The sequence below is a fragment of the Portunus trituberculatus genome, chromosome 47 (assembly GCF_017591435.1).
Source record: "Portunus trituberculatus isolate SZX2019 chromosome 47, ASM1759143v1, whole genome shotgun sequence".
Classification (NCBI taxonomy): Eukaryota; Metazoa; Arthropoda; class Malacostraca; order Decapoda; family Portunidae; genus Portunus; species Portunus trituberculatus.
In genome coordinates this window covers 31791796-31819009 of record NC_059301.1, presented here as the reverse complement: position 1 = coordinate 31819009, position 27214 = coordinate 31791796, and the positions used below count along the sequence as shown (strand labels likewise).

Sequence of the window (27214 nt, the reverse complement as noted above, 5' to 3'; positions counted from 1 at the left end):
CCTCTTTTTCATATTGTCAGTTTCTCTCTGAGCACCAGCTGATGCTAAAATCTTGAATTTTTATTTAGCTATAAATATATTAATATTAAAAAACGTTAATGGCATTAAATGACTTGGTGATCGCCTCCCAAGCTAATTTTTTCCATGTGAAGGCTAGCTGGGTTTGTGGAGCAGTCTTGCAAGTCTTTATTCTCTTTTACAAGATTGAGAATCATTATTCTCTGTTCATGCGTGAGTGGTTTGGCCGGGTCACAGCTTCTTCCCTCCATTCTTGTAGCGCGCACTGTGGTTTTGTTGTCGTTCGTGGACCTCCAATCCGGATTACAGTTATACCAATACCGAAACAACTGTTACCAACTCATGCTAGCGGCAGACCTCTCGCAGCCCTACCTTCCACAGCGACTCTTGGTACGGATTGAAGGTAAGGGCGAAGGCTTTGCCTTGCTGGTCGAAGGGAAGGTCCGTGCCTTGGCCTTCGCGACTCTTGGTACAGCCCCATATCTTCCTTTAACCCCTTCAATACGGTGATACCTATGTGGGCGTCATGAAGCCCCAGTAGCAAATACGGTGACCCCTACGTAGGCATCATATTTCTCTTCTGAGCTTTCTTCAGTTCAGTTGTCCCGTATAGTGTGTTGGATACCAACTACTCACGCCGGATGCTGTCCTTGAAATCCTAGTGCTCCTCACACCATCCTTGTCTCCACCAATCACTAAAGATAAGCTACATGTGTCCCGCTTGTGTCTAAAATATTAGCAAATGTCACACACTCTCTCTCTCTCTCTCTCTCCGAAGAGAGAAGCGTCCACTTTCCTCTTCGAAGGTGATATAGTGACTAAAAAATAGCAGCATAATACACAAAGACGACAAGTATGACAAGCTTGCACGAGTTTCCAGCTCGGCGGGCACTACCACCCGTATATCATACAGGCGGGCTTTTTTAACATCCGGTGCAAAGGGGTTAAGCTAAAAGAACCACCTGAACTCATGACTCTGCATTGGATAAAATGGAAAGCCTTGTGAAAATGTGGTACATAAGTTTTGTTTGCACTACAATGATGCACCCTTTGTTTACATTCCACAGGTTGCCCGCTAGTATATTTCCCGCTCCACTCTCCCTCCCTTCATAAATTTAAGATCATTAACTTTATAAAGTTACTTACATACATACATTAGTGTACATTTTAATGACCTAGTCTTGAATTCAAGTGCTTAAATGTTTAACTTCATAATTTTACTTTCATTAAACCTTTCATTGTACTATGATGCACTCTCACTTCGTTTACTCTCAATGTAAGCTCAAGTCAGGGGGTTAAACTTATTATAATTGGTTCGCTTAATGAAAATTCGCTTAACGAACGTTTTTTTAGGAGCGTAACCCATTCGTTAAGCGCGGGTTGCCTGTACACGGTGCAAGCCACTGATACAATAGTCAGTCTTACTGCCAGATTTTTACACCCCTTGCTATATGTAGGCTGATAGGCATTACAGTTTCAAATATCACCCGCCGATATGTAGGTTGGTCACACTTTTGGGGTTAAGATTGGAAGCCCATTGGGGAAAAGTGACCATGGCTGTGTGCAATTTAAGTGTAGTATAGAACCACAGAAGGAAGAGTATAAGAAACGTGCATTTATTTGAAAAAGTAGATTACAGTAAACTGGGTGAGTTACTATCCATAAAGTGGGCTGAATATCTTAATTACCAAGATGTAGAGGAGATATGGGATAAGTCACAGATAACAGAAGATCTGGATTTGACACGAAAATCGCCGCGCTGCAGTAACGTACCCAAAGCCGGAGAACGGACCCTAAATTTCAAACCTCGAAATCTCAGCTCCTAGCCAACATGAATCTATGAAAATCACTGTGAAGCAAGCTGTGTTTAATTCAATGCCTGAAAGCGATATCTAAATCCATACAACCGTGTCATTGTACCGCTCAGTTATATGAGTCAAACATGAGAATTTATATAGTGCCAAGTGGATGTTTAAATACAACTTTAAGCTTACAGCTGTATTTCAAACACAAAATGCAAATTTTGTATCATAAATTACTTTACATGATTCTGGCTGTCCACTTACTCATCTCTTCTTCACACCTGTGAGTTTACGCCTCTTATCATCACTCTGTGACCGTGTGTTACCTCCTGTGGCGAACTGGCTGAGTTTCTTAGAGGGTTCCGGAACGCCCCGGGTCGCCCGGACCCCTAAGAAACGTGGGTTGGGCCGCCCGGGCTGCCAGTCCGGAACCTTTTGGGCCGCCCAAGCTCGCGAGGTGGAGCGCTCTGTAGCTGTGACGCACAGCTCAACAAAGATGGCTGCCCAAGTAGATAGCTACAAGTGCCATCCTGAAGTGTGCTTTGAACTCTTGGTTACTATAGAATGGAACGACTTGCTCCACATATCCCTCAACTCGAGCTGGTTCTTGACGTCTTTCTTGCTCTTCTAGAGCCATTTCAATCAAGTCATTGTTTTCTTGGGCTATCATTATAGCAGCTTGCAATTCTTCCTCTCCAGCAAGAAACTCGTCGAGAAGAACAGCGAGCTGTAAACGATTTAATTCAGGAGGAGACAATGCGTGAGCCATTTCGTCTAAGATGCCCACACAGGTTTGTTTACATGAGCCGCCACCGCAGCGGGAGGCGCCCAAAAGCGTTGAAGAGCGCGCTAAGAGCCCTCTAAGAAACTCAGCCCAGCAGGTTTGCGCTTGCCGTGAACATCACTGTTGGTACCTTACTATCCCACCCCTTATATATGTTACAGATGTTGCACTAGCGTACTCTATATAATTTCATTAACAAAAATGCAACTTTTTTTTTTTTTTTTTTTAGGAAAACTATTTACAAAGCGCGTAGGCGGGCTTTATTTTTCTTACATCATTAACGCGAAGAAATACATCGCAGTAGTCACTATCAGTCACTGCCTAGGCACTGTTTCCTACCATTCTAGTCACTATTAATCATTCATCGGTTTGTTGCAGTCCCGTTAGTAATCAGGTGAGTTTAACACTTAACAGCACTCCACAGTACACTTCCACGTCACAGTGATGTCAATAACATGTCACAGTGCCACTATCTTTTTCCAAACGGACTAACTATATGGCACCAGATGTCATAACTGCAGTCACTGCCACCAGTTGCACGCATCTCGGATTACTTCCCAGTTACAGCCTCTCACTCTGCCATTTTGTGTGACCTCTCATTATATTTCACTATAGTGTTTCACATTGTACGCCTCAAGTCACCACTAGCAGTTCTTCTCCACTGTATCACTGACTTAACTCCGCATACAACACTCAGCGTCACCCTACACACATCACGGTTGGATACACCACTCACAATGTTAAATTTGTGTGCATTACACCACTCACAATGTTCACTCCTTATTCACCTCGCTGTACTTCATTACTCACTGCACAGTGACATCACTAGCGACTGCATCACACACGCGTATAATAACATTTTCATGTGAGCCTCCACACAAGCTCTTCACACTTTCACTGTAAATCCATTGTTGGACAAAACTCTTTCAACAGCATTCACATTTCCCTATTTCATTGTCTCCACAGATATGTCAAAATGCCTGAACATGCACGTAACAATTATAACCCCTCACTCTTAGCTGCGTCGGTATCCCTAGCACGACTGACTTGAACTGACTCAACTGAGTGACTTGAGTGATTGTCCGTTCAATCCGTTGGCTAAGCCATTGGCCGTCTTGCTGCTCGCCTGAGATTTTAAAATGACTCATTCGCAGTAGACATGGGTGTATACAACTTGCCACAAATATGTACATAATAATAATAAAAATAATGTTTCCTCCAGGTAGAGGCCAGCTGAGCCTTAATCTAGTGCACCTCACAGCCTCCACACATGCACACGCCTTCCCACTGCTGCGGTATTTAGTCATAATTAGCATTTCCTTAAAAATGCACCTTATATTGTATAAAACTTTAAAAAGTTATAAATTTAACAGTCAGCTGCCGCGTACTACCAGTCGACCACTTTGGGTACGTTACTGCACTGGCAGCGCAGCTCCGCAGTCCCGTGTCAAATCCAGATCTACTGTTATCTGTGGATAAGTTTAAAAAGAAATTTCAGGAAGCTATCGATATTTGTGTTCCGAAAAAGGAGTTTGTCAGTCGGGAAAGGCTGAGGAAAAGAACAAATCAAGGCTTGAAGATTAATAGGAAATTGTGGTCTATGATTAAGAAGAAAACAGACTGTAGATGAGACTTAAAGTGAATGAATGAGGCATGAAAAAGCATCACGAGATTATAGTCTGGTGGATTTAGAGTATGGACTTAATAATCAGATTAGATGAGAAACAAGGAGAGCAGTAAAAAGTAATGCTAAAAATGTTAAATCGAATACAAAAATATTTTGGAAATATGTACAGTAAGTCCTCATTATATGGTACATATGCGTTCCTGAAAACCTTACTGCAAATCGAAATTACCGTATACCGAACCCATTATAACATGTAATAATAGGGGATGTGTTCCAGCACGTCGGAAGTCACCCCTACAGACATGAAAATACATGAAAAGTCATATAAAAAAAATATATAAAGTATTGCGCAAAAGAAATAAACAGAAAATGTTTTTATTCACCTTTCACTCGCCACGTATTCTATCAGATGATGTCTCTCCCGAGGCTAAGGGACAGTATGGTTTTCAGCCCTTACACTCATAATATCCATAAAAAAACACGCTGTAAGGATTTCACTTTCAGTGGGAAATGTGGGAAAAGACTGATTGTTGTGGTGGCCGCGCAGTGCAGTGGCGCTACGGTACGGTGTAAACAAAACACGAGCGGATACCGTATCTGTGAACTTTTCTTACCTTAAATAGAATCGAGGGTAGAAATTACCAAACACTGTTATTGTGAATTTACCGGATAACGAAGTACCGTATAAGAAGAACTTACTGTACAGTTAAAAGAAAGAAAAAAAAAGAAAAAAAAAACTGCAGACAGTAAAAGAAATTTGTATATGAATAAGTAAAAACAGCAGAAACACAAAATGATAGAAAGCCACAGTATTAGCAGAGTTCTTAAATACAATGTTCACTAGGGAACCTGAGGGAGAAGTACTAAGCATGCAGGTGAAGGATGTCTTCATGTTAACACAAATACTTTTTCCTTGTGAAGATGCTAAACTCGCTGATGATAATTTAAATAGGGACAAGGCATCAGGTCCCGAAGGTTTTTACCCTAGGATAATCAAGGAGGCGAGGAACAAAATAGCATGTCCATTACAAATTATATATGATTCGTATATCTGCAGGGTTGGACCTCCTCTCTATTCATTAAAAACACATTGCAACGTGATGGAGTACTTACTATAGAACATGTCTGTGATGTTTTCAATGTGGGGAAGGCTTTTTTAAGGCCGTAGTAATTAAATTAATAGCGCGCCGCCTCCAGTCCACAATCATCCCTTCCGAGTGAAGCTACACAAATTAATGCGTGTGTTCGTGTGTTGGTAAGTGTGTGGCGCACGCAGCTGGAGCGTGACGTCGTCAATTCACGTAATAATACATCTGCCAATCAATTTGGTAAGTTTGTTATTTATTACGTATTTTCTAATATCTCCACATCAACCGTAAACGTAAGTCACATTGATGAATGTCTTATTTTATTATCATCATCATATCGGGAGTTTTTTGGGGGAGGAGGTATAAAAGAGCGATAAATGCATTTTTTCAATCTAGGGAAATTTCTCCAGGTACTTTACTGTAAGTGCGTGGCTAGGTTACTATCGCGTGGCTTGGTTACTAGCCAAGGATATATGTTAGGTTAAGTTAGTAACCTTAGGGGGGAGTGCAGGGGGGGCGCAGCCCCCGGTTAGGTTAGGTTAGGTTAATAAGCTTAGGTTAGGTTAGTAACCTTAGGGTGGGGTTCCGGGGGGGCGCAGCCCCCCCGTTAGGTTACGTTAGGTTAGGTAACGTTAGGTTAGGTTATTAACCTTAGGCGGGGTCCAGGGTGGGCGCAGTCCTCCTGGTTAGCGGGGAGGGCCCGGCGGGGCGCAGGCCCCCCTGTTAGGTTAGGTTAGGTATATAGTTATTCTAGCGTATTGCTTGAAACTTAAATTTTACCCCAAATTTTTTTTATTCTAGGGAAATTTCTAGGAAAATTTCCCTAGGTTTTCAAAGTCCATTTATTGTTCTTTTATGTCTCCCCTCCCCCTCAAAACCCCCAATTCCCCACAGGCCCCCAAGCTAGTTGGGGAGGGTTGGGGGGGTGGGATTGAGGAAAAGGGGGAGGTCCAACCCTGCAGTTTTACCATTTGATAAGCAGGGGAAATTGCCCAAGGATTGGAAGTCTGCAAATATTATGGCAATACACAAGAATGGAGATAAAAAAAAAAATTATAGACCAGTTAGCTTGACTTGTGTAATTTGTAAATTAATGGAGACCATAATTAGAAGAAAAATTATTGATCATCTTAAGAAAAATTTCCTTATTACAAGGAAGTAACATGGTTTCAAAAAAGGGGGTTCAACAGTACTTATTGTGATTTCAAGAAGGCATTTGAGATAGTGCCTCACAGACGATTGTTGGAGAAAATAAATAGTTTCAACGTAGGAGGTAATATCTTGAAATGGATTTCGGATTTTCTTGGAAGAAGACAAAAGCGGGTAATTGTAAATGGTACAAGTTCAGACTGGAAGGAAGTGATAAGTGGAGTGCCTCAGGGATCAGTGCTTGGTCCTGTTTTGTTTGTTATGTATATTAATGACCTTCCAGAAATAATATTGAATAGCGAGATGTTTTTGTATGAGGATGATATCAAAGTGTTCAAAATGATAAAGAATGAGAGGGACTGTAGAAAATTGCAAGATCTCAATAATAGAATGAATGAATGGTCAATGAAGTGGCTATTAAGGTTTCACCCCAAAAAATGCAATTTGATGAGAATTGGTAAAACAAATACAGGTGTTTCAATATACTACCTATGATGATGATTTGAACCAGATTTAGGTAGAGGAAGATTTAGGGGTGAAGATCGACTAGGAGTTAAATTTTAAGAAACATTTTGCGGAAAAAAATAAGTAAAGCTAATAGGATGGTTGGGTTAATAAGAAGGGCATTCGTTAGCATGGATGAGGAATTACTTAAATCTTTGTATTTAAATCTTTGATTTGACCACACCTGGAATGTGCCAATCAGGTGTGGTGTCCTTACATGAAGAAGAATGTGGAGGCCTTTGAAACGGTTCAGTGCAGGGCAACAAAATTGGTACCAGGTTTGAAGGATCTTTCTTATGAAGAAAGGCTGAAGAAACTAGACCTACTAACGTTGATATACAGGAGATCAAGAGGAGATATGGTGTAAACCTTTAAAATGATCAATGGAGTGTATGACAAAGATGTATGTGAAGGTTTGTTTAAAATGCAAGAAGGATTGCAAACTCGTAGTCATGGAAAGAAAATACTTAAGCACAGAGCAAGATTAGACATTAGAAAGTAATCCTTTTGTAATAGGGTAGTGAATAACTGGAACATCCTCCAAGACAGTGTGATAAATGCTAAATCAGTTTGAGAGTTTGGAAGAAAATTAGACAATGAATGGAAAAATGAAGATCAAAGGTTTAATCATACTGAAAAATAGGGAGCCTCGACCACAAGTTTGACCACACGACCACAAGATCTGGAAAATGTAATTCAGAGCTGGAGTCACAGGCCAAAACTGGCCTCTTCCAGGAATTGTCTGTGAGTTTCTGTGGAGTGTGAAGATGGCTACCACAGGGAGGAACAGGAAAACAGCGCATCGACTTGCGCACAGGGGGTGTTGATTTTTTAGTCACTGACAGACACAAGAAGTCAATGCGTTCATTGCCAATAGTAGAAGGAACAGGTCTTATATGAAATAAATTAATTAATATTTTGGGAATGAGGCTACATATTGTGAGAAACACATATTGGGGGTAACTACTGTACATCTTAATATCATGCCCCTGCTGTTGAATGTTCTTCACCACCTGGATACAACTTAACTAACTAAATCTATGTGCTGTCCACTTCTCACCTATCTCCTCTGACTAAAAAATTCTTTGACTATATACTTAACTTCAAAAATAGAACACATTCTGTTTTTTTCTGTCTCTCTCTCTCTCTCTCTCTCTCTCTCTCTCTCTCTCTCTCTCTCTCTCTCTCTCTCTCTCTCTCTCTCTCTCTCTCTCTCTCTCTCTCTCTCTCTCTCTCTCTTTCAAAGATCTCCACTCTTAGATACTTCAATGTTCACCAGTATAAGCTCTAGCTTTCCTCTCCCTTCACTGGCAATCCTGGTGAACTAGCCTTCAACTTTGCTATCCTTCATGACCTAGAGCAACTAATAGAACACCCTACTTGTATTCCTGACCATTTTGATCTTTTCATAATCTCACTGTTTTATTAGATAGGCTAGAATCAAGCTTTGTCTAATGAACTACTCTCCTCTCATCGACTATTTTGAACCTCTTTCTCACTGCCACAATGTTGCATTTCTTGTTATTTTCTAGCACTATTTTCAAGCCAATTGCTCTTCTGATCTTGCTAACTGCATGCCTCCCTTCTTCCCACTGCCTTGCTGCACAAGACTTCTTTCTCTTATCCCTATTATGTCCACCTCTAATGGGAAAGTTAACCAGTAGTTTGAATCATTCATCCATTTCTCTGGTAAACTGGAAATTTCCACCTGCTTATATATTTCCATCTACATAATTATGACTTGAACTTTTATAAGAGAAAGGTTTCAAAACATGTATCCCATTCTTTTGACTAACTGTCTTGGGCTAGTTTGGGGAGTGGCATCTCAGTGGGCCTTTTTGTTTGATAGTTTTTTTTTTTTTTTTTTTTTTTTTTTTTTTTGCCTTTCACTAGTTTCCTTCTCTTAAAAAAAAAAAAAAGTCATATATGAAGAAACAAGAAGACTCTATGATAATACAGTCAGAAAATTAAAGCAAGCACACAGGAAAGCACAGGAAAGTATGTGAAACAATTGCCTGGAAAAAAAAAAACATTTATGACATAGGTTAAAAAACTGGGGTTCACAAACCTCCAGAGGTTCGCAAGATTTCTAGGTACTTAGATGGCCAATATAAAAATATCTTTTGCAGTACCATTGCATATTGAGTTAGTGTCAGTCATTAAATTTTGTTTGATGTCAGATTAATGGGAGTTCAAGTAGGTCTTATAATTCAATGATGTTCTCAATGAGAAAAAAAGGTTGAGAACCCTTGATTTATGATTTAGTTGAAGTTTCAACTTACATCTTCCTGTTCTTCCCAAGTGATCTTCTTGATGAGCTCTAGAAATTGGTCAAAGCCAATCTCTCCTCGCCTCTGGTCATCCACTGAGTCAAAAATGGATTTTACTCGAGGGTTGGTGGTCCGGTAATGAATCTTGGGCAGAAAGTTCTCCACATCTTGCATCGTTATTCTTTCAGGAAAACAAATACAAAATTAGCAAATTATCCTATCAAATAAAAATCATAACTGTGTGATTTCTTTCCTTACCCTATTGCAACTCCATCTCCTCCTCTAAATACAATCACAATCTTTGTACTTATCACAAACATTCTATGATTTTTTTTTTTTTTCTTTTTTTTGTTACATGTCAGTAGCTCAGATACTTAATCCTTGCTTGTAAGGGCTGATTATATCTACTTTCAAACTTTCTTGGAGTTCTAATTATTTTCTCAAAGCAGTCACTTAAAAGGACAGTTCTGAATAGGAATGATGTTGCCATATCTAGGGTAAATATGCATGAATCACTCTGATTTTTATGTTGTGAAGTATTAACGACAATACAATTTCAGACATTCAGCCCCATTCTAATCTTCCATTCTGCCAGCCCCAAGCAGCCCCTTCTGAAACTTACTAATATAATTCCAGTGTTATTACAGGCTCCATAGCCTTGATATTTTTAAGGCTAAGACACATTATAAGTTGTTTCTCCTTTGTCAGACTTCTAAATTTAACTTTTTTAAAATGCAGGATACAGTGGATAAATAATGTGTGATGTAGTGATCAACAAGTCAAAGGTGGGTCATGAGAGATTATGCTTCAATTCCCTTTCAGAGCTACACAGAAACTGATTGTCCTGAATAGAGCTGAGATCCTGGCAGTACCAAACACATACTTGTTTTCAGTGTTACCATAGCATATTCACCAAAAATATAAAGATTTTGCCTTTTTCATAGTTTTAAAAAAAAAAAATACTGATGTAAACAAGCATGTGGTTGAGTACAACACCTCTAATCAGATACACCCTTTAAAACACATTGGTAGAGTAAAGATGCTAATGAAAGACAGAGAGATCCTTCTGTATTTCTGAAACTCTTTTCAACAAAGGAACTCTGAAAGAGCTCACATGATGACAGAGAGAGAGAGAGAGAGAGAGAGAGAGAGAGAGAGAGAGAGAGAGAGAGAGAGAGAGAGAGAGAGAGAGAGAGAGAGAGAGAGAGAGAGAGAGAGAGAGAGAGAGAGAGAGAGAGAGAAACACATTGGTAGAGTAAAAATGCTAATGAAAGACAGAGAGACCCTTCTGTATTTCTGAAACTCTTTTCAACAAAGGAACTCTGAAAGAGCTCACATGATGAGAGAGAGAGAGAGAGAGAGAGAGAGAGAGAGAGAGAGAGAGAGAGAGAGAGAGAGAGAGCAATTCATCAGACCAGACAAGACCACATAATCATGATGTTTTCAATGAATATCCTCATTTTCTCTTACAGTGTTGAATGCCATGTGCTTGAGGCAAAAGGTTTCCTCTCCTACAAGTTCTTCTCTGGTAAGAATTACAGTGCATTTGATTTTTCACATGACTTTCCCCTGAGAGGGTGATGATTAACATTAGCGAGGTCATCTTTCCAGACACAGGGCTGTATTCAGAAATGCTTTACTCTCACCATGACTATTTTCAAGGATCAGGTATGTTTAGTTGGACTCTCCTGTTATAAACATCAAGAAAAACTGATGCTATGTCAAGTACAACCTTTTGAAAGTAGTCAGGGTGCAGTGCAACTATAGTGCACAGTCATGTTGCTCCATGCATGGCTGGGTGCACCTCATACAAGGTAATGGCAATGTGTCTGCAACATCCCTACACCGAAGTACATAGATGTAATGAATAATCATTACAGACAGCAGGTGCACCTGGGATGGGGGGGCCTTACTTGTTCTCTCGGTTTTCCATGTTGTAGAATTCTGTGCGGAGAAATCTTTCAAGACGGATAATGTATGGTACATCTGGATACTCCTTTCTGAGGTGCTCCAGTCCCAGGATCCAGTCTTTGCATTCTGATTCCCCAATGGCTGCAACAAGGCATCATTACTTAGCTTTAACCATTTTGCTATTACTCTTCTTAATCATATTCCACAGCAAACTATCAGTGAGCTTGTGGCAATACAGAACTCACTACATTGACATCTGAGTTACCTCTGCAAAGTGCTATGAAGATTTTCTAAAACATATCCAAAATTTCTAATAAATTCCATAACTATTACATCCAAAACTTCTAATGAATTCCAACAGAATTACTAAAAAAAATTTTCAATAATTACTTAAGCAAAGATTTTCCCATCACTGGATAGTCAAAGAAATACTAATGAAGATATTTTAGTATTCCTTCCTTTTCCATAAGTCAGTTATACTCTTTGTTATCTTAAGGGAAAGCAAGGATCCTACTTCTCTGAGCTTAGTAGATGTCACCAAAGTGACTCATGACAGACAGCACCAAGGTTTGAATTGTGAGCTGAGCAGAGACAATTTCTTCATGTTGTAATTTCTGTTCACTAAACAGGTAACATATAAGGGTCAGAGTGCTGTAACTCTGCAGCTCTGATGCAGCAAGAGGGTAGTAATCCTGTGTAACTGTACAAGTGTGTGTTTAGTCTATGGGGAATTGGACCAACTATCTTTTTTTCTTTCTGTAGTCAGTGCAACATCCAGAGTTAGGATCTGCAGCCTCTTGTTTACACTGTAATAGCTTGGTTATGAAGTAGAGAATAAAATTGGTTGATCATTTTCTTACCAGCTATAGAAAGGGATCTTAATTTGAATTTCTTTCCATAGTAAATAACAAAACATGTGTTTTCATGTTTATGAGCTTCCTTTGTGTCCATCCACTTTTTGAAGTCCCTGGATCCCTGTCCTGCCCGCACTTCCTTGATGTCTGCCAGGAGGCTGCCGGGGAGAATCACAGCTCTAATGCAACAGGCGACATGTTGATCGTAATGTTTTGCACTCAGAAGAGATGATGACAGATGGTATACAGATAAAGGAACAATTTCTTGAGTTGAGATCCATTTACTTGTATAGAACTTCTTTCATATGAAGGAAAGGAAGAAGAAACATTTATTCATGCTAGTGAGCATTAAATTATATAATTGTGCTCTTCATTGATAAATGTTAATGTTTCTTTTAAATTTTAGAGTTGAATAATGTTTATGCTTCTATCCAATTTTAGTGCATTTCACTAAACTACTTCACCACTGACACAAAGGTTACACAAACTTACTTATTAGTTCTGAAGTATTCTGACTGACAGTCCATATTATATGGTGTGTCTCTCGCCGTATCCTGAGTGTACCGTCCTCTGGTCTGTGTCTATAGGAGTAGCGTTTCACTGCCGTCCCCTTCTCCAGCCGCAGCACCACCGACTCCTCCTTGATCTCTGTCTCCAACATTGTGCTGGGTCAGGCTAGCTCAAGCTGGCTCAGTCAAGGCTGTCTTTGCCTTATACCATCTGGAATACAACAGTGAAACTCTCAACACAAATAGAAATTACCTTGAGAGAGAGAGAGAGAGAGAGAGAGAGAGAGAGGGTTCATGCATTTCTAATCACTCTTAGTTTAACACTAATAAACTCAGAATGAAATGGTTTCCAGACCTATGTTTGAAAATCTGTATATCTGCTCTTAACAACATGATGTCACATGACATCAACACAAGTACACTGGAAAGATAAGGCTACAGATGGAGGTGGGCAAGGCATTATAAGATACGTCATGTCCAATTTTGATTCCTATTATCTACATACTTCACATTACCATCACAAAACCAAGGAAGGAAAATAACTATGGAGGCATTATAAGATATATCATGTCCAATTTTTAATCCTTTTATCTACATACTTGACATTACCATCACAAAACTGTATTAGCAAGACTTCTTTACCTTTAACTGTACAACAAATTTCTTTATGATTCCTCACCCATTACTAGTGGCAAAGAAACCATGACTAGCCAAAGGAAAGTAACTACATGTCAGATTTTTGTTGGTAGCTGCGGTGGCGAGTGGCCGTGTTGTGTGTGTGCTCCGTTTTTGGCTGTTGTTTTTATAGTTAGCGAGTGGTGTCTGTGCGTGGTGCTTTTGAGTGTTAGTGAAGTGAAAGTGTGTACTGCAAGTATTAGATTAGAGTGAAATAGTGGTTAGAATCAGTGTTTGTGAGTTAAAAGTATTTTGGTAGAGCGAGGAGACTAGGCTTGTAATCGTCAAGTTGACTTTGAAAGAGGATTAGTTGACCTCACTTAGGCCCCCCACCCCGCCATCACCAAGTATTTTTATTTGTTTGTTAGCTACGTATAGTGTTCTTGTGAGTTAACAGATTGTAAATTAGTATGGCGGTAGCTACTGAGGTATATCAGAGTGTGATTGAGTGCGTGAAAGAGAGTGTTGAGGTGGGATTGGGCGAGTTTGTTGTGTGTGAGATGTGTGGGCATGACAGGAAGGTGGTTGACTTTTCTGAGTTTATGGTGTATAGGCTCAAGAGCGAGAATTTAGTTCTTTTTTTCTCGAGCACCGAGAATTGCGAGAGGAAATGAGAAAGCTAAGTGAGGGGAAAAGTGCGAACGAAGTTCTCATCTTTGAGTTGAAGGAGGAGGTTAAGAGGCTTGGGGAGGCAGTAGAAAAAATCAGGCAGGAAATCAGTGTTAGGCCGAAGGTTGGACCTTCTGAGGGCGACAGGGTGGCTTTGCCCTCTGTCGGGAAGAGCAGAGTGGGGAAGAGGGAGCAGGCGAGCCAGACTGGGAAAGATGGTAGTCAGGATGGGCAGAGATGGCAGGTTGCGAGGGGAAGGAAAGCGGTGGCAGTTACGGAGGATAGGACTAAACCTGTTGAGTGTGAAAATAGGTTCGGTTTGTTGGAGGGGAAGGGGGAGAGTGAGAGTGGAGTGAATGAGGTGGTTGTGGTGAGTGAAAGGAGAGAGAAGTGGGTAGAGGAGAGGAGGAGGAGGGTTGTACCTAGCACACCTCAGGTATGTGTGGTGGGTGACTCAGGTTAGGTACTTAGATAGCACTTTCTGTGGGAAAGACAGGGATAGGAGGACGAACGTGTGTATGCCTGGTGCAGGTGTGAAGGCAGTGAGTGAGGAGGTGCAGAAGAGAGTTGGGGGATGGAGAGGGAGGGTGTAGTAGTTTTGCACGTAGGTGGGAACGATGTCAGAGCAGGTGGGTCGGAGGAGTTAGTGGCAAGATTTCGGGAAATGTTAGCCAAGATAAGGGAGAGTGGTAGGAGGTGTGTAGTGTCAGGAATCTTGCCTCGTGTGTATGTTAGCAGGGAATGGTTGTCTAAAGCCATTGGTGTTAATGATCGGGTAAAAGGGATGTGTAAGGATGTGGGTGTCAGCTTTGTGGATGTATGGGATAGGTTCTATGGGCGAAGGGATTTGTATGCTAGGGATGGTGTGCATCTGAGTAGGAAGGGTGTGGATGTGCTGAGTGGATGTCTGGAGGGGAGTTGGGATGGAGTGTAGGGGTGAGGTAGCAAATGCATTCCAGAAGAAAGATGTTAGACATAAATTAGATAGGATAAACAGAGATAGTGAAAAGATTAGGAAAGATTTCCAGGTGCAAATAGGAGAGAATAAGATTAGGATTCCAAATAAGGAGACAGCATCTAGGAAGGTAGCAGGACTTAAATGTTTTATGTAAATGCCAGGAGTCTTAGGAACAAGAAGGATGAGTTATCTAGTTATATAGTTGAGGAGGACTTAGATGTTGTATGTGTCACAGAGGCATGGGTAAATGAGGAAAAGTTTAGGAAAATAGGAAAGAATATGAAGTAGATGGATACATTATGTATTTACACCAGAGAATTGGTAGGATAGGTGGAGGAGTAGTTATTTATGTAAAAAATCCTTCATTTCCAGTCAGGTTAATGGTATTAAGGTAGATAACAGAGTAGAGTCCTTATGGCTGGATGTTAGAGTAAACAAAAGTAAGGTTATTAGAGTAGGAGCTTTTATAGACCACCTAACCAGTCAGCAGATGTAGACAACCTTATGGTAGATGAGATAAATAGGGGTGTACTAGTCAGACAATTATCTTAGGGATTTTAATCTTAAGTCAGTAAACTGGGAGAGGATGGTAGGAGATGCTAGTGAAAATAAGTTTATGGAAAGTTTTCAGGATAACTATTTAGTGCAGATGGTAGATAAACCTACTAGGGGGAGGAAGGTTTTAGACATAGTACTAACAAATATTGAGCATTGTTTAAAGGAAGTTGAGGTAGGAGAGATTTTAGCAAACAGTGACCATCATATAATTAGATTTATCATTAATTCCAGTAGGGATAATATAGTGAATAAGACTAGAGTCTCAAACTATCAGAAAGGCAATTATGGTAGGTTATGTCAGTTATTAGGAGAGGTAAACTGGGAAGATAGTTTTGGAAATAAAACTGCACAGATGTGGGATATTTTTAAGGTTGTAGTAGTGATGCAGTGTATCCCTTACAAAGATATAAGGCAGAGACACAGGAAGCCATTATGGTGGACTCACGAGATAGGTAGACAGATCAGAGAGAAGAAGAGGGCATATAGAGAGTTGCAGAAAAGTGGGGAAGATGTAGATTTGATTAGGTACAGACAGATCAGGGATGATTTGAGTAAGGTTATAAAAAAAGTAAAAGGCAGGCAGAGATAAAACTAGCTAGAGCTGGGAGTAAAGATCCCAAAAAATTATATAGTTATTACAAGGTCAGTGATAAAAGAAATAAGGATAGGATTGGACCACTCAGAAAAGATGGTGTAGTAGTGGATCAAAATGAAGACATAGTAGAATTATTGAATGAACAATTTTCTTCAGTATTTACTAGGGAAAGAATAGGAAATCCTGTTACAAACAGTGCGACGAGTAGTTTAAGAGCTTTAGAAAATATTGATATAAAACCGGGAATTATTAGGAAATTTATTCTTGAACTAGACGATAGGAAAGCTAGTGGTCCTGATGAGCTACATGCCAGAGTACTTAGGGAGGGTGTAGACAGTATTTCTGAAGCACTTAAGTTAATCTTTGAAAGATCACTTAGGTTTGCTGAGATACCTCAGGACTGGAAGTTAGCTAATGTTACACCAATATTTAAAAAAGGTAGGAAGGATGATGTGAATAATTATAGACCGATCAGTTTAACTAGTATAGTATGTAAGATACTAGAGAAAATCATTAAGGGTAGTATTTGGGAGCATTTAAATGAGAATAGATTAATTAGAGATACCCAACATGGCTTTAGATCAGGAGGTCCTGTCTTACAAATTTGCTCGATATCTTAGAATATATTACCAAGGAGTTAGATGATGGAAATAGCATAGATGTTATATATCTAGATTTTAGCAAGGCATTTGATAAGGTACCGCATAGGAGGCTAGTGTACAAATTGAGACTACATGGGATAGGGGGTAGGTTAGTTGATTGGATTAGTGAATGGCTTTCTGATAGGAAACAGAGAGTAGTATTAAATGGGGCAATGTCTGAGTGGAAGGAAGTGGTTAGTGGGGTACCCCAAGGATCAGTGCTAGGACCTCTTCTTTTCTTGGTGTACATTAACGATTTAGATATAGGAATTAGTAGCAAAGTATCAAAGTTTGCAGATGATACTAAGATAGCATGTGCAGTACAGGGTGAAAAGGACAATTACAGAATACAACGAGACCTGGACAGGCTGATAGCATGGGCAGACAGGTGGCAGATGGAGTTTAATTCTAAAAGTGTCAGGTTATGCATTTAGGTAAAGACAACACAAACTTTAGCTATGAGATGGAGGGATGTTGGCTAGAGGCAGTAGAGGAGGAAAGGATTTAGGAGTAGTGATAGACAGGACTATGAAATTTTCAAAGCAATGTTTAGAAGCAAGAAATAGGGCAAATAGGATCCTGGGTTTTATAAATAGAAATGTTAGTTATAAAAGTAAGGAAGTGGTGCATAGCTTATATAATTCCTATGTTAGGCCCCATTTAGAGTATTGCATACAGGCCTGGTCACCCCATTATAGGCAGGATATCAACATGTTAGAAGCAGTTCAGAGAAGAGCAACTAGGATGATACCAGCATTAAAGCGCCTGGAGTATAGAGATAGATTAAAGGAATTAAACATGTTTTCATTTGAGAGGAGATGTATAAGAGGATATGATAGAGTTATTTAAAATGTTCTCAGATACAAACTACATAGATGTGAGATCTTTCTTTACCTTAGAGGAGGGAAGTAGGACTAGAAATCATGGCAGGAAGATTAGAAAGCAAGGCTGCAGGTTAGATATAAGAAAATATTTCTTTAGTCATAGGGTGGTAGGCTTCTGGAATGCATTGCCAGAGAGGGTTGTAAATAGCTTGTTTGACAATGTTTAAAAACAGATTAGACAAGCACTTAAATTTATTAGATTTATGATTATGTATAGCGCTGCATGATAGTTTTTATAAGAAATTTACTATAGTTAAACAAGACATGATCCCCATGTATGGGGATCACAGATTGTAGAGGAATTCGCTGCAGGACTTAGCCCTGTTAATGGGCTAAATATTTACAATTAGTATATAAGGTATTGTGTACTTGTAAGTGTATCTTTAAGTACTGATGACGAGGTCGCTGTGCAAATGATACAGGATAAGCTAGATGGGCCCTGGTGGCCCTTTGTTATCCTATTATTTATGTTATGTTATGTTATGTTACATACAGTAACACAATAATGCACAGGAAAAAAAAAAGCCACACTGATGAATGTCTTAACAAGACAATATAAACAAACAAAAAAAAAACAGGAGAGAAGGGACAGGATGAGCGAGATAAAGCTTATCATGAATTTCCTGTAACAGACGTCAAATTTTGTAACTGTCTCATGTCACAGCAGTGAAAGTGAAGCTTAAAGGGCAACATCTTCAGCACTGGCAGCCACCCCCATTATCCCCATGAAACATACCACTGGCATTCACCACCAGTACTCAATCAGACTCTCCCTCAGAAAGAGAGACATTCATTCTTCATACATGACCTTGGTGGAACACAGGAACTCTTCCCCAAACAGATACAGACACACACTTTACCAAATGGCAACAAACATGTGCACTCTCTATTTCTCTGTATCTTTTCTCTATCCTGCCTGCTTGTCTGCCTGTCTATTTGTCTGTATGCCTATCTAAGAACTTTTTCTCAGACATATAGGCAGGTAGACATACATATATTCTATCTGTTTCTTTCTCTCTGCCTACCAACACTCTCTCTCTCTCTCTCTCTCTCTCTCTCTCTCTCTCTCTCTCTCTCTCTCTCTCTCTCTCTCTCTCTCTCTCACCATTTCTTAAGATCCAACAAAGAACAACAAGAGCAATTCCATGTCTAAAGCACTTCAGTTGCAAAGCACATCTGAAGGAACTACATAACTCAGGGTGCTATTGTGTGTTGCTACATTCTACTGGCCTATGTTTTTTGTATAGTTTAGTCTTGTGTGAATTTTCTCACAAACAGGGAACCTTTGTAACAAGTACAATTCTCACAACATTGAACAATATAATAATAATAATAATAATAAAAATAATAATAATGATAAAAATAATAATAATAATAATAATAATAATAATAATAATAATAATAATAATAAGAGAAGCTGCAAAAAGTCATCAAACCTGCATTTGGCAGTTCTTATATGAAGCAAGCTTACTTATTATTCTTATCCATATATCTATCTGATCTACTTTTAATTACTGCAAATGATTTGATACTAACAACCTAATTACCAAGTCTTTTCCATTCATCTACATATTTCATAATCATTATTATTCTTTTCTTAAATCTAACTTTATCAAGCTTGAGTCTGTTATTTCTTGTGCTATCCTGATTAGTGACTCGGTGTACTTTGCTATGGCATGAATCTGTATGATTCAGTGAAACTCTCAAATCAACAAAAGACAAAACAGAAGGTGGAGAAGTAATGTGATAAGGGCCAATATTCAACCACAAATAGAAGTCAGTGCTTAAAATGAATACATAGGAAACAACACAAATAAGCACACACACACACACACACACTCAGTGGTTAGAGCGCTGGCTTCACAAGCCAGATGACCGGGTTCGATTGGCCGGGTGGAGATATTTGGGTGTGTCTCCTTTCACGTGTAGCCCCTGTTCACCTAGCAGTGAGTAGGTACGGGATGTAAATCGAGGAGTTGTGACCTTGTTGTCCCGGTGTGTGGTGTGTGCCTGGTCTCAGGCCTATCCGAAGATCGGAAATAATGAGCTCTGAGCTCGTTCCGTAGGGTAATGTTTGGCTGTCTCATCAGAGACTGCAGCAGATCAAACAGTGAATTACACACACACACACACACACACACGAACGAACTATAATGATGGGAGATTTTAATTGTAAAGAGGTGTGTTGGGAGGACTGGTCAATGGAAGGATCAGAGACAACATGGGGAAATACACTATTGACACTGGCAATGGAAAATGTGTTAACTCAGTGGGTCAAAGAAGATACTAGGTTTGGAGGAGAGGGAGCATCGTCAAGACTGGACTTGGTCTTTAGTACAGAGCCAATGGTCATTGAAGAGATGAGGGTGGAGTGCCCTTTAGCAAAGAGTGATCATGCAGTTTTGGAGTTCAAGGTGATAGATGAAGAGAAATCTAGAAGAAATGAAGAATATAAAGTGGGAAGATGGAATTATGCCAAGACAGATTTTGGAAACCTAAAGAAATTCTTTCAAGAGACAAATTGGATGAAATTCAAGAGTGCTAAGGGAGCAAATGAAAAGTGGAAGGAATTTATAAAAATATACAAAGAAGGTGAGAAAATATTTGTACCAATAAGACAACATAGAGAAGTTGGAAAGCAGGACTGGTTTAACGATAGATGTGAAAAGGCTAGAACAAGAAAAGAGGATGCATGGAAGAGGTGGAGAAGGAAAAGACGGATTAAGCAGTGGGAAAGTTACAAAAGAGCAAGAAATGATTATGTGTTGATTAGAAGAGAAGAAAGAAAGAAACAAGAAAAGGATATAATTGATAAATGTAAAGACCAACCAAGGCTTTTTTACAGACATGTGAACAACAACATCAAAAATAAAGAAAGTATTGAAAGTTTAGAAGTAAATGGAGTATGCAGTGAGGATCCCAGGGAAATGGCAGAGGCTATGAATGGATGCTTTCGGAAGGTATTCACAAAGGAGACTGCTTTTGACAAGAATATGATGGGGAGTTTAGAAGTGAGAAAAGCTGTGGGACCTGATGGGGTATCAGGATGGATTTTAAGAGAATGCAGGGAGCAACTGGCAGAAAAAGTTTGTGAAGTAATTGATGCCTCATTAAGGGAAGGTGTAGTGCCCCAAGACTGGAAAATTGTCCCAATTTATAAATCAGGTAACAAGAGAGACCCATTGAACTATAGACCAGTGTCACTTACAAGTGTGGTAGCTAAGATGTGTGAGAGGGTGGTGAAGAATAGATGGACAGACTTCTTGGAGAAAAATGACATACTTTGTGAGTGTCAATTTGGTTTTAGAAAAGGGCGTTCATGCACGACAAACCTGATATGTTACTATTCGAGGGTGATAGATGTAATACAGGAAAGAGATGGTTGGGCTGATGGAATATATCTGGATTTAAAAAAGGCCTTTGATAAGGTACCACACCGGAGACTGATCTGGAAACTTGAAATGGTAGGAGGAGTGCATGGCAGTTTACTAAAATGGATGGAAGACTTTTGGTAGGAAGAGAAATGAGAACAATAATTAAGGACAGACCATCAGAATGGGGCTTGGTGGAGAGTGGAGTTCCACAGGGATCAGTGTTGGCACCAGTAATGTTCGCAGTCTACATAAATGACATGGTGGATGGGGTGTCCAGTTATGTGAGCCTATTTGCAGACGATGCAAAATTGTTAAGAAAAGTGAGATGTGACAAAGATTGCGAACTACTCCAGGAAGACTTGGACAAAATATGGAAATGGAGCTGTATATGGCAAATGGAGTTCAACACGACAAAATGCAAGAAAATAGAGTTTGGCAAGAGTGAAAGAAGAATCAGGAGTATGTACAAGATAGGAAATGAAGACATAAAAACCAGTCATGAAGAAAAAGACCTTGGGGTGACAATTACCAATGACCTATTGCCAGAGAGACATATAAACAAAATAATTGGAGAAGTATTGAACTTATTGAGGAACATAAGAGTGGCGTTCGTATATTTAGATGAAGAAATGATGAAGAAAATAATTACTGCAATGATAAGACCGAGGCTTGAATATGCAACAATACAGTGGGCTCCGAACTTAAAGAAACACATAAGGAAACTAGAGAAAGTACAGAGGGCTGCAACAAAATGGTGCCTGACTTAAGAGATTTGACTTATGAAGACAGACTGAAAAGAATGCAACTTCCGACCCTGGAAAACAGAAGAGAAAGGGGAGACCTGATAGCAATATACAGAGTGATGATTGGCATGGAAAAATGGATAGGGAAGATCTGTGTATGTGGAATGAAAGAATGTCGAGAGGGCATGGGAAAAACTAAAATGGCCACTTATAGGAGAGATGTGAAAAAATATAGCTTCCCTCATAGAAGGGTGGAAGCATGGAATAGTTTAGACGTGGAAGTGGTCAACGCAAGGAATATTCATGATTTTAAGAAAAAGCTGGACATTAATAGATATGGAGACGGGACAGCACGAGCATAGCTCTTTTCCCGTATGTTACAATTAGGTAAATACAATTAGGTAAATACACACACACACACACAGGAGGAGTCATGATTATGTTAAGGAAGGAGATAGTGATAAACGAAATGGAATGTGGGGAAGGAAAAGCAGAAGTATTGTATATTAAGATGCATATTAATAAAAAAGAGTTAACAATCATTGTAACATATGTGCCACCAAAAACAAATTCATGGACCAATCAAGAATATAAAGACATGATAGATGACACAATAAGGAGTCTAACGAGAATAGTTAAAGAAAGGAGAAAAGTGATATTAGTAGGAGATTTCAACTGTAAAGAAGTGGACTGGGAAAATTATGAAAGTGGTATGGGGAAGAAGCCTGGGAGAAAGATTCTTGAACCTAATGATAGACAATATGATGGACCAGAGAGTAAAAGAATGCCCAAGATTCAGAGGAAACGACGAGCCGGTGAGATTGGACCTAGTTTTTACAAGGGGTATACAAATGAATGATGATATAAGATATGAGTGCCCATTGGGAAAGAGTGACCATGCAATATTAGAAATAGATATAGAAGAGGGAAAGGAAGATAGAGACGATTCATACAAAGGAGACCGATTAAATTACAGAAAGGCTGATATTGAGAATCTCAAGAACTATTTTAAAAACCTAGACTGGGAGGAGATGGAAAACTGAGAGACAATGCAAGACAAATATAACTTATTTTTGGAAATATACAAAACAGGAGTCAGGGAATATGTCCCAAAATATAGACCTAAAGAAAAAGGAAAGAAAGATTGGTTTAATGCAAGGTGTGCTAGGGCAAAGGAGAAAAGAGATGGAGCATGGAAAAGGTGGAGGAGAAATAGAAATCCAGCAAATAAGGAAAACTTCAAACCAGCAAGAAATGAATATGTTAAGGTGAGGAAGGAAGAGGAAAAGAACTTTGAAAAAGACATTGTCGAAAAATGTAAGAAGCAACCAAAATTGTTCTATAGATTCATAAATAGAAAAATTAGGCTAAAAGAAACAATAGAAAGGTTAAAAGGAGAGAACGGGATAGTGGAAGACCCAAAAAGTATGGCAGAACTATTAAATAAAAAATTCCAGGAGATCTTTACTAAGGAATCCAAATTTGAGAGGCCACAGAGTAATAGAGAGACAATCTATATGAAAGAGATTAAAGTAACCAAGCTTGAAATAAAAGAGTTAATGAAGGAACTGGATGAAGAGAAGGCAGTGGGAACAGATAAAGTCTCAGGCAGAATACTGAAAGAATGTAGGGAAGAACTAGCAAGTCCTATATACAATATCATAAAATGCTCAATAGAAAATGGAACAGTACCAGTAGAATGGAAAAGAGCTGAGGTGGTTCCCATATATAAGAGCGGAAGGAAGGAAGAACCTTTAAATTACAGACCTGTATCACTAACTAGTGTAATATGCTAGATGTGTGAAAGAATAGTAAAGAAACAATCGATCGAATTCCTTGAAGACAACAAATTAATATCAAATAGCCAATTTGGTTTTAGAAAAAGACGATCTTGTGTAACTAATTTATTGAGTTTCTATTCTAGAATAGTTGATAGAGTACAAGAGAGAGAGGGATGGGTTGACTGTATTTATTTGGATTTAAAAAAGGCGTTTGACAAAGTGCCACATGCAAGATTACTATGGATGTTCGAGGAGAAGGGTGGCTTAAAAGGAAGCACATTGAGATGGATAGAAAGTTATTTGAGGGGGAGAGAAATAAGGACGGTAGTTAAAGATATGAAGTCCAAGTGGAGAGCAGTAGAAAGCGGAGTGCCACAGGGGTCAGTATTGGCACCAATACTTTTCCTCATTTATATTAACGACATGCCAGAAGGAGTGAACAGCTACATAAATCTGTTTGCAGATGATACGAAACTGTACAGAGTTATAAAGCAAAAGGAGAATTGTGAAATACTGCAAGAAGACCTAAATAAGATCTGGGAATGGAGTAAGAAGTGGGAAATGGAATTCAATGTGAACAAAAGCCATATCATGGAAATGGGAAAGAGTGAAAGACGACCTGTGGGAATCTATAAGATGGGAGATGGAGTAGAACTGGAGAAAGTAAAAAAGGAAAAGGACTTAGGAGTGACGATGGAAGAAAACAATCAACCGGTAAGCCATATTGATAAAATTTTTAGAGAAACATAATTTGCTAAGGGAATATTGGAGTAGCATTTCACTACATGGACAAAGAAATTATGAAAAAATTGATAAGTACTATAATAAGACCCAGATTGGAATATGCAAGAGTAGTGTGGACTACCTCATAAAAAGAAACACATAAGGAAGTTGGAAAGATTACAAAAAATGGCTACAAGAATGGTTCCAGAATTTGAAGGGATGATATATGAGGAGAGACTAAAGGCTATGGATCTACCAACCCTGGAACAAAGAAGGGAGAGAGGAGATCTGATACAAATTTATAAATTGATCAATGGAATGGACCAAGTGGATAATGAGAAACTGATCCTGAGAGAAGAATATGACATTCAAAGCACAAGATCGCATAGTAAAAAGCTGAGAAAAGGAAGGTGTCAGAGATGTTAAAAAATATAGTTTCCCACAAAGATGTATTGAGACGTGGAACGGTTTAAATGAAGAAGTAGTGTCTGCAACGAGTGTGCATACTTTTAAAGTAAGACTGGATAAGTGTAGATATGGAGACGGGGCCACACAAGCATAAAGCCCAGGCCCTGTAAAACTACAACTAGGTAAATACAAATAGGTAAATACACAGACACACACACACACACACATTTGGGAGTGACGATGGAAGAAAATAATCAACTGGTAAGCCATGTTGATAAAATTTTCAGAGAGATATAATTTGCTAAGGAATATTGAAACAGCATTTCACTACATGGACAAAGAAATTATGAAGAAATTGATAAGTACTATAATAAGACCCAGACTGGAATATGCAGGAGTAGTGTGGACCCCCATAAAAAGAAACATGTAAGAAAGCTGGACAGACTACAAAAAATGGCTACAAGAATGGTTTCAGAATTTGAAGGGATGACATATGAGGAGAGACAAAAGGCTATGGATCTACCAACCCTGGAACAGAGAAAGGAGAGAGGGGATCTGATACAAGTTTATAAATTGATCAACAGAATGGACCAAGTGGATAATGAGAAACTGATCCTGAGAGAAGAATATGACATTCAAAGCACAAGATCGCATAGTAAAATGCTGAGGAAGGAAAGATGTCTGAGATATTACAAGATAAAGTTTCCCGCATAAATGTGTTGAGACGTAGAACAGCTTGAGTGAAGAAGTGGTGTCAGCAACTAGTGTGCACAGTTTTAAAGAAAAATCGGATAAGTGTAGACACGAGGGGGATTAAAAAAATATACGCAATTTTATTATTCTTTATTGATTTTACAATACAACTAATCTATTTTTCAACATAGCCTCTGTCAAGGTCAATACACTTCTCCAGGTGGCGTTTCCATCCTTTTAGACCATTTTCAAAGAAATCTGGAGACTTCTTTGTGAGCCATGCTTTTGCTGCGGTTTTAGCCTCAACAGAGCTATTAAAACGGACACCTTTCAACTGTTCTTTGAGTTTTGGGGGTAAAAAAAGTCAGACAGAGCTAGGTCTGGGCTATAAGGTGGATGTGGCAATAATTCCCATAGAAATTCTCTCAAAACATCCTTTACAACACGTGAAGAATACGCTGGTACATTGTCATGATGGAATAGGATTCCGCGATAGAGTTTTCCTGGACGCTTTTTAACCAATTCTGCTCTCAGTTTCCTTAAAACTTCTACGTAATAGGTTTTTTGACCTTTTAAAAAGTCTACAAGCACAACTACTCCTTTAGAATCCCAAAAAATGGTTGCCATTATCTTGTTGACAGACCTCTTTGATTTGAATTTAATTGGGCCAGATGTTCCGCGTGGGAGCCATTGTTTGGACTGTTGTTTTGTTTCAGGATCATACTGGTATACCCATGTTTCATCACCTGTGATGATTTGACTGAAAAAGTTGTCTTCATTGGCTTCAATTTTGGTCAAAATCACTGTTGACAATTCACTTCTGAAATTTAGCTGATCTGGGCACAACGCTTTTGGGACCCATCGAGCCGAAAGTTTACTGAGGCCTAAATATTCATGCAGAATCGAATGAGCAGAACCAACTGATATGCTCACAGTCTCAGCTATCTGATGAATTGTCAGTCTTCTATCTTCTTCAATTATACTCCTAACAGCATCAATGTTTTCATTACTTTTCGAGGTTGTTGGTCTGCCACGACCCTCATCATCTTCAACAGCTTCTCTACCATTTTGAAATCTTTCAATCCATTTGTAAACACAAGTTTTCTTTGGAGCATCATCCCCATAAACGTTCTGCAAAGCTTGAATGATCTCTGTCCCTTTCCAACCAAGCTTTACCAAAAATTTTATGTTGGTTCTTATCTCAAAATCCTTACGTTCCATGAGTCAAAAACCAACCTTTTTCAACTAGCTCCTGACTGCTTCGTTTCCAAGCGAATAATGACTGGTAGCAACTAGAAGATAGCCTGGCAGACATGTTCCAACATGTTTTATCTTATTAACACTCGGGACATGGGAGTATTCCGCTTATTTTTTAACATCCCTTGTATGGAGACGGGGCCACACGAGCGTAAGGCCCAGGCCCTGTAAAACTACAACTAGGTAAACTAGGTAAATACACACACACACACACACACACACACACACACACACACACACACACACACACAAAAGTAATAATTACAATAAATTAATATCACAAAGTGCTATTGGCATTATCTCAACCAGCTTGGGTATTCATTAGAAAAGACACTGACAACCACACACATAGCAAATGAAAACAGCAACCAGGATGATTTTGGTGCTAAATCCTCATAAGCAAAAACTAACCTAGCTATTGAATGAAATGGAATGAACAACGAATTGTGAAACACTGAAACAATGAAAACTACACAGATTGTTGAGTGACTGAATGTGAGGAGCAAGGCATATAGAGGTGGTTCAAACAGAGGGAAATAATTATTGAGAAAGAACTTGTGGAGAAAGTGTACATGAGTGAAATGAAGTCAATTAAGTCATGAAGCAAGGAAGGGAGGGCACTGCTAAGATGAATAAAATGGATGAGTATTGGAAGGAGAAAGACAACAGAGGAAGCTCTGACTGTGCAGTGCTGAGCCAACATGGAAACTTCAAATATTAGACAAATTTATGGTTAGGTGAATACAGACATACATGTTTGTGATTACTTGCCAAGGAGCACCATGGAAAGAAACACTGA

At 39.2% G+C, this 27214-nt stretch overlaps 2 protein-coding genes across 2 annotated transcripts in view; both read right to left on the bottom strand.

Annotated features, from left to right (window-relative positions):
* LOC123498197 (1-phosphatidylinositol 4,5-bisphosphate phosphodiesterase gamma-1-like) overlaps positions 1-12668 on the bottom strand; it is a 33253-nt gene extending 20585 nt beyond the window's left edge. The window contains exons 1-4 of the mRNA XM_045245363.1: positions 12490-12668; positions 12014-12165; positions 11156-11294; positions 9255-9423 (exon numbers count right to left, since the gene is read on the bottom strand). Coding sequence (XP_045101298.1) covers positions 9255-9423; positions 11156-11294; positions 12014-12165; positions 12490-12668 — 639 coding nt within the window. The remainder of the gene's footprint in view (positions 1-9254; positions 9424-11155; positions 11295-12013; positions 12166-12489) is intronic.
* Positions 12669-12687: 19 nt separating this feature from the next.
* LOC123498196 lies at positions 12688-26379 on the bottom strand. The gene is made up of 2 exons (XM_045245362.1): positions 25802-26379; positions 12688-12727 (listed from the first exon to the last, which is right to left on the bottom strand). Exons 1-2 carry the CDS (start codon positions 26377-26379, stop codon positions 12688-12690), a joined length of 618 nt encoding a protein of 205 aa, XP_045101297.1.
* Positions 26380-27214: the final 835 nt, after the last annotated feature.

Excerpts from the sequence above, each read along its gene's own strand:
- LOC123498196 (XM_045245362.1), bottom strand. The coding sequence starts at position 26,379 with ATGGAACGTAAGGATTTTGAGATAAGAACCAACATAAAATTTTTGGTA. Across the intron at positions 12,728-25,801 it reads ATTAAATTCAAATCAAAGAG|ATGGTATAAGGCAAAGACAG; the intron begins GTCTGTCAACAA and ends GTTGTATTCCAG.